Source organism: Trachurus japonicus, chromosome 12 (genome assembly GCF_045865225.1).
Source record: "Trachurus japonicus isolate A0001 chromosome 12, Traja_1.0".
Lineage (NCBI taxonomy): Eukaryota > Metazoa > Chordata > Actinopteri > Carangiformes > Carangidae > Trachurus > Trachurus japonicus.
In genome coordinates this window covers 18,291,856-18,309,594 of record NC_140918.1, presented here as the reverse complement: position 1 = coordinate 18,309,594, position 17,739 = coordinate 18,291,856, and the positions used below count along the sequence as shown (strand labels likewise).

The 17,739-nt window shown below is 42.4% G+C and overlaps 2 protein-coding genes across 2 annotated transcripts; one reads left to right on the top strand and one right to left on the bottom strand.

Moving 5' to 3' along the window:
* Window positions 1–1,346: 1,346 nt before the first annotated feature.
* LOC146977439 (AP-4 complex accessory subunit RUSC2) lies at window positions 1,347–13,630 on the top strand. The gene is made up of 10 exons (XM_085793692.1): window positions 1,347–1,636; window positions 4,880–6,275; window positions 7,147–7,441; window positions 7,586–8,617; window positions 9,632–9,708; window positions 9,880–10,054; window positions 10,215–10,320; window positions 10,421–10,467; window positions 11,143–11,815; window positions 11,975–13,630. The coding sequence occupies exons 2-10, from the start codon at window positions 4,935–4,937 to the stop codon at window positions 12,084–12,086; spliced, it is 3,858 nt and encodes a 1,285-aa protein (XP_085649818.1). The 5' UTR covers window positions 1,347–1,636; window positions 4,880–4,934; the 3' UTR covers window positions 12,087–13,630.
* A 136-nt stretch (window positions 13,631–13,766) lies between these two features.
* On the bottom strand, window positions 13,767–16,858 carry cimip2b (ciliary microtubule inner protein 2B). The gene is made up of 6 exons (XM_085793694.1): window positions 16,779–16,858; window positions 16,122–16,336; window positions 15,199–15,353; window positions 14,728–14,854; window positions 14,007–14,219; window positions 13,767–13,899 (listed from the first exon to the last, which is right to left on the bottom strand). The coding sequence occupies exons 1-6, from the start codon at window positions 16,841–16,843 to the stop codon at window positions 13,805–13,807; spliced, it is 870 nt and encodes a 289-aa protein (XP_085649820.1). The 5' UTR covers window positions 16,844–16,858; the 3' UTR covers window positions 13,767–13,804.
* Window positions 16,859–17,739: the final 881 nt, after the last annotated feature.

The window sequence follows — 17,739 nt, the reverse complement described above, 5'->3', positions numbered from 1 at the left end:
TGCTTACATTTTTGTTTGTCTTTAATTGTGAAACAAACCGAAAACAAATTAAAATATTCCACATAGTTCCTTCTACTTTTGAATGTAATGAAATAACTTGGGGAAAAAAAATTTCTGCTTGTTGATGGAAAAAGAATATGAAAACAAAAATGGGACTGCACATATTTTGTAATAAATTATATAAAACAAAAAAATATACAGACAAATTGCACATCCGGGAAACTGACCATAATTACTTTGTCAAGGGTCACGTACTGTCTAAGATGAGAAGTGATGGCGGTTTCTGACAATGTTATCATCAAATTTTCATATTATATATACAATATGTATTATATATATTTACTATATACAATAAGTTTGATGCTCTGGATTATATTTTATAGTAGTTTGAGTTAGTGGTTTGGGCGGTGCTCCTCTCAGACCCTCCTTGTTCACGTCCAACAGGCCTTTAAGCCCACAGCTGTTGAACAGCTGGAATGAAGGGAAGTAGGTAGCACTGGGTAATCCTGAGTAATCCACAAGACACAAGTGCTTCTTCTTTTGGAGGCTAATGTTTATATGAGGCATCCCTATGGTGGACCTCAAGAGACCAAAGGAGACAAAGCCTGTTCATTGGTCAGTGGGGGCTCCAGAGAGCAACATGACCTCCAAGTCAATATAATGGCTTTAAACGTGAAATCAAAATGTAGCTAAAATGTGAATATTCACACGTTAGCCTACATCTTGACGTGTGCAACTGTCCAAGAAAATGAAGGCATCAGTGTCTGACTGCTCCTTGTCACCACTGGAGGGCAAGCTGAGCCAGGTTTACTGGACTGAATGTGGCTCCAGCATGTTTGTGATGTGACCATGACAAACACTGTGGGTTGCATTGTGCTGTCTGTTTTTTTTTTTTTTCAACTAATCATATATTATCACAATCATATCAATATATTGATTTCATTATTATGATGATGAAGTTAGATATTTAGAAATTAGAAAAATAAATATCAGATCATGAAAAATATTATGACAGGAATGATATGGTTATGTTTTCTGCTTTAGTAGCCTATAATAACTTGTGATATGGTATACATTATCATATCTCTGTGACTCATCATTATATAATGCAAAGTCATCATTTCAGGATCTCGAGACCGCAAGTTATATGTCTGCTCCTGATGTTTATTTTTATCAGTCTTTAAAAAAAGAATATGTGTTCACAAGGCTTTAACTCTTTTCCTACCAGGTGCCTGGATGCTTTGATTGGCAGGGACTTCTCTCTCTTGATTGGCTGAAGCCGTTCTGACGTAATATCTCCCCCCCATCCTGAGCGGTGCTGAAGCAGCGGCGTGGGGGACCACTGCCTCCGTCCGGGACCTTCATGTCGGACCGGCTTCACATTACCCTGTGGTACAGTCAAAAACACAGCGCTTTTAACTGTCAGATATAGAGACGGAAAAATATTCGCTCTGTGATGCACGTTTGACGTCAAATGTGCATCGAGCACGCGCATGTAGCCTGTTTTTTTGTTTGTTTTTTAATGTTTTGTCGTCGGCAGAATTTTTTTGGACCGAACCACACCTGCAAATCAAAGTCACCTGGATGATGAAGAAGAAGCGGATGGATATCACCTTTGGCTGAGGACTGTTTCCAAGTAGGTGTTTACCCAGGCTGCATGGGCGCGTGTGCTTTTAAATGAATGTGCACAAGCTACTTTGCCTCGAAGTCAGCGATATCCCTGTCTCTCCCTGTCTATGTTATGTGTGTGTGTGTGTGTGTGTGTGTGTGTGTGTGTGTGTGTGTGTGTGTGTGTGTGTGTGTGTGTGTGTGTGTGTGTGTGTAAAGATGCTGCTTTGACATGGATGGCTCTTTTGCCAAATGTGCATGAAATCTTTTGTTGCCTAACATGTTGTCCTACTTTAGAGTCTTTGAATATTTGATTTTATGATGAAAACTAACACACACGTTTGTTGACTAGGCTAGTTGACATTCCCAAGCCTCTATAACCTTAACCATCATAACTAACTGCCTAACCCTAACCCTAACCTTCACCTAAACCTTACATCAACCCTCAAATCAAGTCTCAACCCTTTAAACAATCATAATACAGACACACACACACACACACACACACACACACACACACACACACACATAAAGTTAGATTTAGGTCAAACGTCACATCTGATCACATTAAGCCATCGCCGAGTTCTTACTGAAACTTTTCCTCTCATCAGTATTCGCTGTAACGGTGCCGTGTCGTTGTAGAGACACGGCCGATAACAAGCAGCATCATGACCTGAGTCTGTCTCCAACGACGACAACAGTAACAACAACAGTGAGGCCTCAGACTCTTCTCGTTCACAGAGCCACAGTCTCATCCTTCATGTGAGATGGCTGACTTTGACCTGACAGTCAAACAGTCCAGTTAACCACCACCACCACCACCACCGTCGCCTCAGTGTGCTCCACTATCCAGAGGACAAACCTGTTGACCAGAGATGTTTGGGCTGCAAGTTGAGGAGACATCCAGCAGTCGTATCCGCCTTCCAGTGACATTGTTAGTCCTCTGCAGACAACGAGTCAGTCAGACAGGCCTATAGTTTCCCTTTGATATTTAACTGGTGAGCTCTTGAATACAAGCAATGACACAAAGAATTTAGGTTCAGTGCACCCCATGTATCATATTACATTACTAGACTTTAATCACAATAATAGGTAAACCTATACACTTTGAATTAGCTTTTTTCTTCTTTATTTTCCAATATCCTCCATCACACCTTCACATGGGAGCTGAGTGGGATTCTGTTCTTCTGCTGCTGAACATCTGAAGGACTAAAAATAAACAGACCGTCTGCTAAAATGCTAATTTTAGGCTTAAAAAGTCTGCTAAAATACATTTTGTGGTTTGAAATCAGGCTCTAAAAAAGGTTCATCTATTCATGTCAGGCCACATCCTTTTATTTTTACACTGATCACATCAACAATAGCTGTTCTGACTTTGGCTGAAATTGTCCTCTACTTTTTTTTAATCTATTTTTTTTTGGCAACTAAGAAATTAATAATCACCCCTACTGTGCTAAGGGAGATGAAATAGTTACCTCAGCAACCTGAATGATAAAAGAGGGTGTAGAGAAGAGAGTATTCTCCTCACTTTAAATAGCACATTCTGCTTTTGAGATCCTCTTTTTGGTCTAAATAATTAATTTGGCTGCATTTTGAAACTAATTTTCCTCTTATTTGTAATGTTTTTGTGTTGACACTGTCCCATAGTCATTAACCCAGTTTCTTAAGGATGATGTTTATGATTTTACTGGCTGTGAATGTGTTACTGATGTGTTTACCATTTGTTACAGTGCCATGGATGGTGTTATTGTAGCATGGTGATGACAAAGAGGATTACAGCTTCATGCTCATCTGCAGCAGATGTTGTGTAGGTTGTTTACCACATTATGGCCAGACACTAACACACCACCACTGACTGCTGTTTATCTGATATCAGTGTGACACTTAAGGCCACAAAGTTCTTGAAGATAATTTTCAGACAACTTTTAAATTCACAACACGTTCACATTTCTGTTGAAGGCAAATGTCAGTAAATGGTGGTGGTCGTATCATTGCAACATTTATTATTCTGGGTAACTTGAATAGTTGATTTCATCTTATGACTGAATGTCATCATAACTCTCCAGTGGTTGAATATTTCATGTGCAGTTTCCAGATTCTTTCTAATTTCTGTCTCACTTGGTAATAGTCTTTATATTTATAATTCATGAAGGGATGGTGATAATTATTATTCTGCTACGTGTGTGTATTAAAAAAAATATATATATATATATATTATTTTGTGAAGAACCAGGAGCCATACGTATGAGTTTAGTAAGACTTTTGACTTAACTAAACTGATGTGAAAATGTATTTACTCTGAGCAGTGCCAGCGGAGCTTCTCTGCAGTGCAGCTGCCCTAGTTACAGAGCAGCTGAGTAACTGTGTGAGACCGTGGTTGGACTAGGCAGAGTGAAAAGGAGGGGGGGGGGGTAGTTTTTTAATGGTTGACTGAATTATGGAGTGTTGGCTGTGCTGAGGGCCAGATGCAGACAGCGCAGTAGGACTCAGACTGGAGGACCGGTGGTTTAAAGTGAGGGAGCAGACTCTGACAGCAGTAGCCCTCAGTTGTGCTATCTCCCTCTGTTCTATTGGGATGCTCTTACACCAGAACTAAAGATGCTTTTTTTTTCACTAACAAGAAAAGTCTGTAATTGGTTCCCTGAGGAAAAGAGCCTGCTTTAGCTCTACAGCTACAGAAACAACCGGATCATTTTGACACCTACACAAGGAAAATAGAAAAACCCAGGAGCAGACTCACAGGGAGAACAACATGAACACTTGATATTCAGACACCACAAGACAAACAGACAAACATTTTCACGCAGCATTAAAAAATATGTTTCAGTGATCTGCACAAAAATCACAATGTTTTGACTCACATTAGCCACCTCCCCTCTCAAATCCTCATCTTTATACCTTTACTGTTGCCTAATTCTTCCTACTAACTAAAATGAACAGTTTTACACTGCTGATGCTGTGTGATGAGCCTCAGGAGGTTTGTTGAAGATCCACAAAACTTTCCCGTTGCATTTTAAATTCTCATTAGTATGTTATCATGGAACAAACTCAATACATTTTTCATCACCTTCAACAACCAAACTTGAATACACAGCGGTAGTAGAGACTGAATGTTCTGTGTTCTCTATTTTCTACAAGTATAATCTACTATTCTACCCCTGTGTGCATGCCCTGGCCTAGTTGTGAACATGTTTGTGCACCACTGATACTTCATTCAAAGCAGGTTTCAAATGACACTTAAAAGTGGTTCTCTCCTATTCTGTTCTTCCAGGATTTCATTTTAGGAAGATGGAGATAGCTTTCATGGTCCCACCTCACCCAGGAGTATGATCGGAGCGTCCAGTCTCTCAGGGGACACCCTGATAGCATGCCACTTCCCTGTGGTGCAGCTACCCACATGGCAACTTCCTGTCCAGGCCCTGTGCGGCTCGGCCAAGAGGCCCGGCCGTCTGTGCTCGGTGGGCTTGACCCGAGCTGTCTCCCTCCCCGAGCAGAAGTCGCTCAGCCGGGAGCACTGCTTCACCGGCGGACGGAGACATTTTTCCAGCAGCTACAGCAGCCTCAATGAGGACCGAACGGAGGAGGAGGGGAACAGCGACAGCAGCGGGAGATACGACTCCACCTCGTCGCCAGAGGAGACGAGTTCCCATCCGAAGAAGGACAACTCTGGGGCGAGAGCAGGCGTTCTGCGCTCACGCAACTCATTCCTTCCCAATACAGAGCTAGATGAGGAGGAGGAAGATGAAGACAGCGAGGGAGATAATCTGCACAGATACCACGAGGACTCATCTTTTGTGTTGCACGGAAATTCTAATTGGCCTCTAAATAATGATGCTAGAAATTACACAAGGCCCAATGGAGACAGGGACAGCGAGTGGGGCAACGAAGGGACGGTGCTGGGTGCTAAGAGCGACCAAGAGTGGCTCTCTAACCAGCCCAAGCTGCTCGACTCACTGCAGACTGAATGCAAGTGCTTCCATGTGAAATCTGGCATCACGGTGGTGGCTTGTGGAGAGCAGGACTCAGACAGACTGAAGGATAACATGTCCCGCTGCATCCACGGCCAGCACAAATGTTCCCCAGAGCTGCTGTCCAACAATCACACAGAGTATGTCAGCGACTCCTCCTGTAACAGCTCCGACGGCATCCTGGTTAACTTCTGCACCATGTATAACAGGAGCAACAACCCCGCCACGCCGCACGACCTCAGCAGCCCCGCGGTCCACCCGCCTCAGTCCGGTGAGGGATCCGTGTTCCTGAACCTCCAGCCGGTTCCCCAGACTCCGACCCAGGGCCTCCAGCAAGACAACATGACGGTTAATTCACCCCCGAAAGAGGAGGTTGGAGTGAAGCCCTCTGCTCCCGTCTGGTCTCCTCAGGGCCTCGACTCCAACTGTAACCTTTACTCCCTGGAGCCGCTGCCCCCGGGTCTGTCTTCTCTGGAGGTCTCTGACCTGGCCGCCTGCCTCCAGAGCCAGGCCACGCTGGCCATCGGGACCAACCAGAAGTACTACAAGCTGGTGACGTGTGACCTCTCCTCTCAGTCACCGAGCCCGGCCTGGTCCAGTCTCACCAGCTGCCCCGAGGGTCCAAGCAGGATCAGCCCCTTCCCTCCCTCTGAGCTCTTCAACCATCAGAAGAAAGAAGGACACAAAGAAGTCAAGAAGGTAATTATTTAATAAAACACAGCGCAGTCTGCTAAACATCAACTTTGAAAGCAAAAACATCATTCAAGGGGTGAAGTAGAATCAGGTTTCAACTTTGGACTGGGCAAATTCCCTCACTTTTTAATGTAAATAAACCATTTGAATCTCAATTGGATAATCTGAGAAATGTAGATACAGTACATGGTTTGTACAGGTCAATGACTGATTCCAAATGCACAGGTCAGGTGCCCATAAAATTGGAATAAAATATATATTTTTTACCTCTTCTCATTAAATGATTGTGATAGATAAAGTGTATACCTTCTATAAACTTTATTGCTCAATCTCTTCCAAACATATCACTGTGAAAATTAAACCACAGCTAACCTTTAGAATAGGAATAAAACGAGGAATGTGTCTGAAAACAAAATGATTCCAACTTAATGGGCAGCAGTGTATAACATGGCATAATTGAACAACACACATTTAGAAAGGCATGTGTTGTATTCTGACCTGAGTACCACCACTCATCTCAGCACCACTTTCTGATAAATTAAACGTGTTATTAGTAGTTGATAAATTAGGTAATATAGATCATTTTAAATTGATTTATTAAAGCAACTTCCTTTATCAGGTGTTTTTCCTCATTCAGCATGAGTCATGTTTTGTCTTCATAGTAAGTACTGTTTATACCATAATTAGTTGTTTCTTTTTTAATATTTGTATTACTTTAGAACAGTGATAAATCATGATTGGCGACCTGGTTTATAATACATCTATCAAGCATTCATTCATTCATTCAACAGTAACTTAAAGTAAAAATCCAAAGGGATTTGTGTTTGAAAGTGGATGTGTAAATTAAGCACTTCTTCATGTTTTCTGTCTCTGTCAGGAGACGGAGGATCAACAAAAGGAGAAGAGGTTCTCCTCAGCACTCTGCAGCGCCGGTTTTGACAGCCCCCAGTTTCAGACCTATGATTACCAGGTTGCCACCACCTCCACTGACAAAGCCCTCTGCAGGAAGAAACATGCAGACAGCATCCAGAACCTCTCCCACACTCCTTGTTCACGGTGCCCCAGCCAGTATAGCCCACATAGCAGCCAATGCCAAAACACAAGCGCTGTGTGCACACAGCCATCTGTGCTTCTGGACCAAGAGCACTGTAATACTGCTGCTACTGAGGAGGGTAAGGCGACAGCGAAGAGGTCTTTTCTTTACTGTGAGATTTTATGAGTAGGAGAAAAAAATATGCAAAGATACAACATCAGAAAAAACGATACAGGTTTTGTTAAGTAATCTAACATCTGTTCTGTCTCTTCTTGCCTTGCAGGTGCCTGTTCATTGGAAAGTGCAGTGGTGCGCTACAGTAAGGCCCAGAGGCCGACCTCACTGCCCATTCAGCCCTTTGTCCTGATGCCTGCTGACAAACCTCAGTCCCAGGCCCAGCACCTGGGCTGTCTGCTGGAGCAGTACATAAATCACAAGAGCAGCAAGTCCACTAGCGTACGGCCTGGATTCAAGGGCAAGGGCAAAAGCCGCCAGTGCTTTCCTAATCTTCAGCCATCACCCATGAGCGTCCAGTGCCCCATCTTCTTGGAAGGTCCTTCAAGCTCTGATACCTGCTCCACCTGCACGCCGAGCCCCGAGTGCTTCAGCCGCAGACACACATGGAGCCAGTCGGTCAGAGGCCAAGGACTGAGTCTGAGTCCATGTACATCCAAAAACAGCCTGGATCCAGCTCACAGCAGCCCAAAGCCCAAACTGGTCCAGCTGCAGGATAAGACAAGCCCCTACTCAGGCATAACCAAGACGAACAGTTTTTTAAATCTAATTCCGGCCACAAATCAATCGAACCTTGTTAAAATCCCCACCTACCAGGACCTGATCAACCTCACCCCTGTGCAGAGCCACAGCAGCCCTGAACCTGAAACCACCCATCCGTCCCAGAGCCACACCTCCTACCATTCAATATTCACTCATACACCACCCACTTTACCTCTAACCGCTGACAAACACCACCCAAACCTGCAGGTCTCCTCATCCCCTCCCGTGTTCGCACAACCAGAAAAGAAATTGCCACAACACAGAGCTACACCTGCTGCCGACTCCGGCTTTTTTCACGGTAGTTTTGCAGCCGCCCTCTCCTCGGTGGCTCCTCTCTCCTCTCTGAGCTCCCTGCTGTCCATGGCTGCGTCTGGACTGCATCCACAGCAAACGCAGGACTCTGCTGGGCTCAGTGGGAAGCAGAGTCAGAGTCAGCACAGTGAATCTCTGATCCTGAGTGACAGGCCGCCCACAGAGTTCTGCCTCTCCCCCGATACATCTTACGAGTCCCTGTCTATCAGCCATCTTCAGAGGAGAGGTGAGGGTCAACTAATGAGTGATACACTAGATCCTTCTGTATGAAATATGGTGTGAAACACAGTATATGACACACAGGGGAATGTGAATGGAGTGAAAAGTGACTCAGTAGCAGTAATGGCTTAAGGATTCCTCCTTGATTGGATTGTCTATTCAGTGATGAGCCGCTGAGAGTGGCAATAAAATCTCTCTGTGCTGCAGCAGTGCCTTCAATACCCTGAAGGGGCTTCCTTTCAAACATGACCTATTTTTAACTCTCCCGGCACAGGATTGGCTGAGCCTTCTGCTCTGTAGCCTATGTGAGCGCGACTGCAAGAGAGCGAGAGTGATGCAGTAGTAACAGTGCTAATGATTTATAACATGCCTAATCATTTTGTTTTAAAGCTGCCATATGGGCCTCTTGGTGCCAATGCAATTATATAAATGTGAACCTTTTGTGGCGGTTAATCATCGATGGAGGTATTTGCAGCAGCAGTAAGAGTCAGTGTGGTGCAGCACTGCAGGCAGCGTCAACATGCATAAAGAATTTACCGTGACATTTGCAGAGGCGAGCCAGGATGAGATGGAAAAGAGGAAGGCAGGGAGAGAAGCAACTCATTGAGGGTCACCATTGAAATAGAAAACTGACTCTTTCATCTTCAGCTCCCGTTCACATTTGCATTCCTGCAGTATGATGAGCCCTGAAGGCGCTCTCTCATATGTGTATGCATTGACCTAGTTAGCGAGGGAAATCTGAAAAAGGTGAATTTTGTTTATCATGGAGTCCTTCAGCTGGAGACATGAGATTATTTCAACACTTTTCCAAGACAAATCAGTTTGTTTTTAAGAATATTCTAAGGATGATTTTGCTGCGCCTGAGTCAACAAACTGACTGGTGTAGGAGGTTCTTGAAACAAGTTGATTTGGACTGGAATCAGGTCAGCAGACTCTAGCAGAGTTTCTTGGAAAATAAAAGTTCCACGAAGCACCATTATAACTTCATCTTGTCCAAACCACTGTTGTCCACTGTCTGTAGGTTTGCTCCGGTCTGTCAGCAGAGCAGTGGATCTGATCATGGCTCATTTTGGCAGCAGCAGAGACCCTGAAGAAAAGGTACGAACAGGCCAAGCGAAGCACCTTGGGCTACAGTGTGTGTGTGTGTGTTTGTGTGTGACAATGGAAAAGTGCCAAACTGATATTACTTACATTCTGGGCCTGGAGTCAAATAACCTGTGTCAGCAGGAAATATACTTTATTGTCTATATTTATCCTCCTTTCACACAGATGCGTCTGGGTAACAGCTCTTGGAGTCCCACCATTGCCGGACTGGTCCTGGAACATTTGTGTCCAACGATCCAGAATATTTTAGAGGACGGGCTGAGGGACCACAAACTGGATCTCATCATCGGGCAGCGCCGCAACCACTCGTGGACAGTGGTGGAAGTCTCCACCAGGATCGGTACATGCAGCTAGAAGATGAATGAGTGACTGTGATTCAGCTGTCTTTAGTTTACTTTAGCAGTAGCCAGTACTAAAGGGTGTTGAAACAGTGTTGTTTGTATTATACTGTGTGTCATGAGCTTTTTGATGAACTCTCTTTGCCGTGTGTCCTCTCACAGGCCCGTCCACCAGGGTCCTCCACAGCCTGGTCACAAAGATCAGACAGTGTCCCCAGCTCACCAGCCACTGCATGAGACTAAGAGCTTTCCTAATGGGCCTGCTTAAGTATGTACCACACTCATCTTATCTTGATGATACTAACAGTGTTAAATGCTGTTAATGCACTCAAAAACCTGAATCTGCTGATGATTATTTGCTTTTGCAGCTTAAGAGCTTTGGAGTTCTGGCTCAGTCACCTTCAGAGCCAAAAAGGTGAGTACACAAGTTTAATTTATTTTTACCACACTAATAATGGGCTCTGGTGAGGTAGTGCTGGTCCACACTGAAATATACACACATACGCATAATAATCTGATTTAAAAAATGTATGCAATAATAATAATGTTATATAAATAATAATTAACAATACTATATTATTCATTATTATCGGGGTATCATTTTATTTTTTATGTTTGGACTTTGGGGGATTATTTTTACTGAGTTGTTACAGTATGTGAAATTAAGCACTGTTACATAGCAGCTGCGCATGGGCGATTAATAAGTTAGTACTGTGGTGGAATCTGGTTTATGCACTTAGTGTTGAGTGGAAACCTGCTAAACGTTAGCATGCTGCTAATTCTAAATGACATTATGAAATCAACATGTTTATTTGATATCCTATATGTGTATATGCTGTATATAGCACATAGCATGCTGATATTAACTTATAGCTGCTAGCAAACTAACAACAAGGAACAATATTATCAGTTGTCTGAACATAAATACTGAACCATATAAACACATGTACCCATTGTAGTAGTGTAGTAATGTCTTTAAACCTTTTTGAATACTTCCTAAATGAGAATCTTTTTAATTTTCTTATCAAACCTAATTATTACATACTATATTTGGACCTTTGTGTGTTGATATCCTTTACTGCCTTCACAGATGTGGTAACAACATACTACCATTCCTGGGGCTTCCTTTCGATGTCACTGGGTCGGTGTCAGCCCTTGTTTCAGGAGCTGCTGCTTCTGTTGCAGCCGCTCTCTGTGTTGCCCTTTGACCTCAACCTGCTCCTGGAGCCTCGACTGTTACGAGACAGGCAGCTTTGTCCCGAGGACCAGCGCGTCTCTCCGCCTCCGCCGTGCTCAGGCCTCCTGGTGACAAGCTGGCCTCTGTTGCAAGCCGACAGAAAGGTGGACAGCAGCCACATCAGCCCACAAACTAAGATTTCACAGCAGATAGGTTTACATTACCAAGAGACACTCAGTCCTCTGAATTCAAGATGCATCAAGCAGCCAAGTGGAGGGAGGCAGGTGAACAGGAGTCCATTGTTAGCTCCTATTCCAGAGTGGTGGCCACAAGATCCCGACCTTATGGATGGTGTGGTTGAAGGGGAGGACTGTAGCCAGAATTTTGCAGACACTTGGTCTCCAGTAAGTATGGACAGCAGACAAGGAGAGAGGAGGAGAGATAAAGACAATGGTACTCCTACTTGTGTCCAGGTGGATAGTCCTGGTCAGGGTGGGCTACGCTGGGCCAAACTATTTGGAGCAGCCGATACTTCCACCAAAGCAGAGACAGTCTCTCAGAGTCACACCGCAGCACAAACCAGAAGGTAAGAACCAGTCACATGCACTGAAAACACACACACACACACACAAACTCAGTTTCTCCTTAATTTGCTGCTTTATCTTCTAATCGTGATGTAAATTGATGAAATATGAGCAACATAACTCTGCACTAATGACCAATATCTCTTTGTGACTGGTTTCAGCCGACCATCACAGTGGCTTCATTTGGATAAGTCGCACCTTGGACTCCTGGCTCAGTCCATAAAGTCAATGAAGCTTGTAGGAGCACAGACTGACAGAAAGAAAGACTGCTGAAAACTACGCCCTCTGTGGGTGGAGGACAGAGAGGAGCCCATTTACTGTAATAATAATGATTATTTAAAAAAAATAAACTACCTGCATGATAATACACAGTGCTCGATCACACTGCAGGGCTGATCAAAAAGCACAGAAAAAAAACAAGGTGAAGGGTTTTGGCAGTGGCCTGGATTCATCAAGCTTAGTGTTGCACTATAGCTATTAATAAACCCATTACTGAGTTTGAGCGTCCTTAAGTTCTTACCTTGTTTCAAACTAGATCACTGCCTATGTTGCACCATTAAAGCAAGAATATCATCTGATTTAAGAAACAACTTTAATCAAATGCAAGAAACAGATATATTGCCAATTAAATACACTGCAAAGGTCTTTTTTCAGAATATCTGATACTGCACATCTTATTATTTTGAAATGATTATTTAGCATTAACCACATAATTATTAAATAAACACTTGATCAAATTTCAGGCCACCAAACTTGTATTACCTGCGTGGTGCAACCGATTTTAATTTAGCAATGTGTAAATCTCGCCTTCATTTACACTAAGCCTTCATTATAAACTCTGTTTACTTTGGTGCAGCTGGCTCCTGGTCTTAAACGGTCTCTCAGTTGCTTTTACCAATGTCCTTTTTTTCTTCATTTGTGCTATTGTGTGTTACCAGTTGAATTATTTCCATGGCAGATTATGAGCTTCATCCAGGAAAAAAGCTTGATGAATGACGGCCAGTGCCCCTTTTGTTGCATTTGCACTCTTGAATAACTGTACAGTAAGTAGGGGCTTCTGTTAACTCTCCTTTCTAGTTCTTGTTGGCGAATATCAATCATAAAATGTGAATATTGACCTGCTGTAGACTGTTGGACATTCATGTGGTGCAAAATTATCAATTTCTCATACGTTACTGTCATGTTTCTTTATTGCCCCATCCTTCATCTCATTGATAGGTGAAAAAAAGTTAAGCAATACACTGTTACTAGTGCCAAATATGCCACACACACCAGCCTCTTGTAGTGCATTGTCAATACTGTTTTTATTTCCAGTAACTTGCCTTTTTTGAGAAACTTCCCAGCATGGATTTACCGTAGGTGCATGAGTTACTTAATAACAGTGCTATAGGTGCTCCAGTCTTTATTAGATCTCTTCCTTCTTTCAGTGTTTTTATAGATATAGGGGTACTGTAAGCTTCTGGAAGTTTTTCCTGTACTGGGAGTTTAAACGTGTGGAAATGTTTGGTATACTCAGTAGTATGTCTTCCAGTGAAGTTTGTTGAGTTGCACAAATACAGTATAAGCCATCTTGTGGCCGTTTCAGGTATTTAAATGTGTGTACGGTATATTTTGATAGACTGGTAGTTTGATAAGCAGGAGGAAAGAATAGAAAATGTTTTCTCTCATTGTGTCAAATGGAGGGATTTTTAATGTACTACAATAATGTGAAGTCTGTGAAATTATAATAATCCAGCATTATTTCCTCCCCAGCCTCTGAATGCTTCCTCTGATGCCCAGTGACAATCAAACTCTGTCAATAAAGACGTAACATATTTTCCTGTCTTCTCTCTGTACTCCAGCAGTGTACATGTACACATACGAAACATGTACACATATTACTTCACGTCCAGCACTGATTGTTGTCATGGTAATGTGAGGACTTCCTGATAAGTTATTAGATTTGACTCATCATGCCGATAATGATCCTTTTATTGATGTGTGTGACTGTTTTATGACTTTTCTCCACGGCTCCTCTTGATGCCACTCTTTTCCAGTGCATTCTGGGTAAGTTGGCCGCGGGTATGTCCATACATGAACTGGTATCCTGTGGGGTGGTGTAGAGTTAGCAATGCTTTATGTTTTGTCCAGTTAAGTAACTTTTATGATCATCCTTTTCTTGGGTGTGATGTGTTCCTAAGATCTGACACAGACCTGGGATGTGTCCTGTGAATGACGGCATGATGCCCCTGTCTGGTGGGTAGATAGAGGGCATAGAGGGTGTTGTGCTGTTCTTCCTCCCTGGGACCTCTTGAACAACGGGCTCACTCCTCTGCTGCTTTCCAAACAGGATCAGTGCCTGGTTGGTGGTCATGGGATAACCTTTACCGATTAAGTTACGGGATTTTGGCACATGTCCTGTAAATCCTGCAGAAAGACATCACTCTTTCACTCACGGGAGCACATTGTCAACTCTTTAGCATCTCTATGCAAAAGTATATATTATATAGAAAACTGAAATCCACTGTTTTTACCCTCCTTTAGCTCATTGTTTTGGCTTTATACCCTGCACAGCTAAATTGGGCAACAATCTCATGTTTTCCTGTGATAAATTACAACCACTGCATCTTTTTCCACCTGGCATTAAATAATACAAAGCAAAACTTGTAACCAGTGGACATTGTTGCACTTATAGCAGCTATAGAGCCAAATATTTCCTAATGACCAAGACAAAAGAGCTAAAAGGGAATCAAATGTGGATTTATGTGAGTCAGGTTGTAGCCAGAAACATGACTGTAAATTATAGCTAATGTTGTTCCGTCTGTTTTATAACGAGTTTGCTTCGACATTTAAAACATTTGATGTTGTGTGGTTAAACAGCTGCATGCTGTGGGTACCAGCTGTAAGGGTTAGGGTTAGGGTCTTTGCCTCATACCTGAGATAAAGTGCTTCTGTGGGTTATCATCTTCCATGTAATATGGTTTTCCAGGTGGGATGAAGGGCTTCAATGGTTCGTAGGTGACCACATTGTTGGTGATGGCTTTCAGGGAGGAGGTTGGTCTCTGGGCCAGAAGATGACAGAGTACAGATCAGAGATGATAAACTAATCCTAATTATAGGGAAGCAGCAACACAAATAAGCACACAATTACACAGATTTCATCTAAATGAATAATGTAAGCGTTTATATATTACTGATGAATCTGTGTTTGGTTGTTGTATGGAGCTGTCCTGTTCCTGTCTTTCAGGCTTTGTTTTAAATTGGATTACATTACAGTGAACTGACAATGGACCTCACCATGGATAATTAAACAAGAGTGAAGTTACTCTGAGGTGACATGTCAGCTACAGAGACCGCACAAAAGCCGTGGTATGTGTGTACAGTATGGTGTGTATAGGGAGATTACTTCAGGCTGTTGACAGGCGTAGTTGGCAATAACTGGCAGGTTTGTAGACTGCTGTCGAGTCTGCGCACGCCCTTCCTGGTAAAATTCAGTCAGGGCTTTACGACATGTTTCAGAGTAGCTGCAGGAGAAGTAGTTTCTACGTCTTGGGATGAACCCTAAAACAACAAGAAGCAACATTAAAGGGACGTTTCATCTGAACTATAGTGGCGTCTAGAGCCGTAAAGATGGTTTCATGTGGATTTGCTCTGGTTTTCATATAATTAGTCTCTGTGATTTATGTTTTACCCCAATGCAACAGAACTGAATTTGATTTTTTGTGTGTGTTTGTGTGTGTTTCTCACAGCACCAAAAAAGGGGCATTTTAAAAAAAAGTTATCCACAACATCTTTCCATAAAGACAGTCCCTGTTACTCTATATTTCTGTGAACAATTTTGAAATTGACCAGGCTATTTTCTTTGGCACAAAGTAAATAGAGTAAATATGTTTGCATCATGTGTCATTTTTAGACCAAATACAGTAAATCTACAATGTTACACTTTGAAATCACCACTGGCTACTCCTAAGTGTTATCATTGTATATCAGAGTCTTTTTATGCAGCTGTTCTGTGGATATTGTCTTGATTTCCAACTCTGTCCCATTTACCTGCTTGCTTATAGTCATTAATTTAGCAGTTGGATGCAGATGATTTGTTTTCATGTTGCTGTGAAAACTCCCATTTTAAAGGCTCATTGCCAGACTTCATTTGGAAGTGACACATGCTGCTAATTAGCATTTAGTTCTTTCACATCAGAACTAATTAACACCTTGTGAATTAAAATGTTGCCAATTTTCGCAGTGGAGTTTTATCCTAATTTAAAATAAAATTTCAGGAGGTGTTCAGTTACTTTGTTGACCTCCCTCGTGCTAGTGTGTGATACCTGCCTGTGTATCCTGGTATCATCTTCTTCACGTTACTGTCGGGGGTGCTTCTCAGTGACAGGAGAGCTGTGTTGTCTGTGTCAGTGAAGGGGACGTGACCTATTTGGAGGGGCAGGCGGCTGGAGCATTTCACGTCAGGACTACTCAGCAGCTCAGATGTGAGTTGGCCATAGGTCCTCCCCATTGTAAACTTCAGCTGAGGGCAGTACCCTGCATACCTGAAAAACAAGCATCTACACTGTTGTACAGTCTTGGTGGGAGATTAGTTTATATGTCATTTCAAAAGATTTCAGATTGTATTCTCCAATGACCTACAGTAGGCTAAGACTTGTTTTGTGTTACTTTCCCTTTGCTGTAGTAACTGTAGGCTGATGTAACTGTTTAACTGCACGGACAAAATAACAGGAACACCTTACTGTAGCCATGAGTTACAGCAGTAATACAGGAAAACAATAAAAAAAATAAACTTTAAGGCCACTTTAACACCATGTTACATCTTGTTGATATTGCATCTCTTATGATTTGTTAGCCTATCTCAGCAGGTGATCCATGGAGACACAGCGCACCCTGCACAATTAGTTGAGTCAGTTAGTTGTTGTGTGTGTAGGCCTGTATGTTTTTGTTCTAATGTCTGTGCATGTGAGATAATGGGACCCTTACCCCGGTATATAGTGAGGATCAGGTGTCAGCAGGGCTCTGCTCAGTTTCGGGCCGTACTTCTCCATACTGCTCCGGCTGTGGACTGCTGCAGGTGGCCGCGTCGCGCTGCTCGCTGCGGTTGCTACAGAGAATCAAACACAAACATAGCGATACACACTCACGCGCTGTCACTACACTGACGTTCAAGGACAAAAATAATTGGTTTTTAAATTTTTTTTTTTAGTAATACAACAGTGAGACTTTAAATTAGAGAGAGCGTGGAAATTACACGATATTTGACCATTTTGACAATTTGACACATAAAAAAAACGTCTTATTATTATCGTCTCTATTATCGTAACAGTAGTTATTTAGTTCTTGTTGTTTGTAAGTGCTGTTATCACTATTGGTAGGTTACATACGGCTACACAGCTACATAACATATTAACTGCCCTTTACACAGTACCAACACACCTCCTCCTATATAGCCTAATACTGTATTACTGTAATTATAATCAGGGGGTAAATGTCACAGTGCAGATATCAAAATCATCATTCACCTCTTTTTTTTTTTTTTTTTTACAAAAGTATTATTGTTGTTGTTCTAAATATTATAATTATTGGAACATGTTTCGTATACAGTAGATGGGTGTAGATAGATCGATATCCTTGAGAAATGCTCAAAAACGACCTCTAGTGACGTTCTGAGGTTGTTGCAAGTCATGACACCATAGACTGTATGAGTAGGAGGACACAAGGACTAATTTAGGCCTGTATATGTACAGTATAAAGGACAAAAGTCAAGTATATCAAGTGACATTTTTAATTTAAATAAACCCAAAGACGTGAAAGAGATGGACACTGTATGGATTTAAGTGTGTGTAGGCCTATGAGTGTGTGGTGAACAGTATTTTTCCACTCGTCTGTGAATATTCATGTTCATGGTGGAGACAATAACAAGCTGTGCACGGACTCAGTTGAA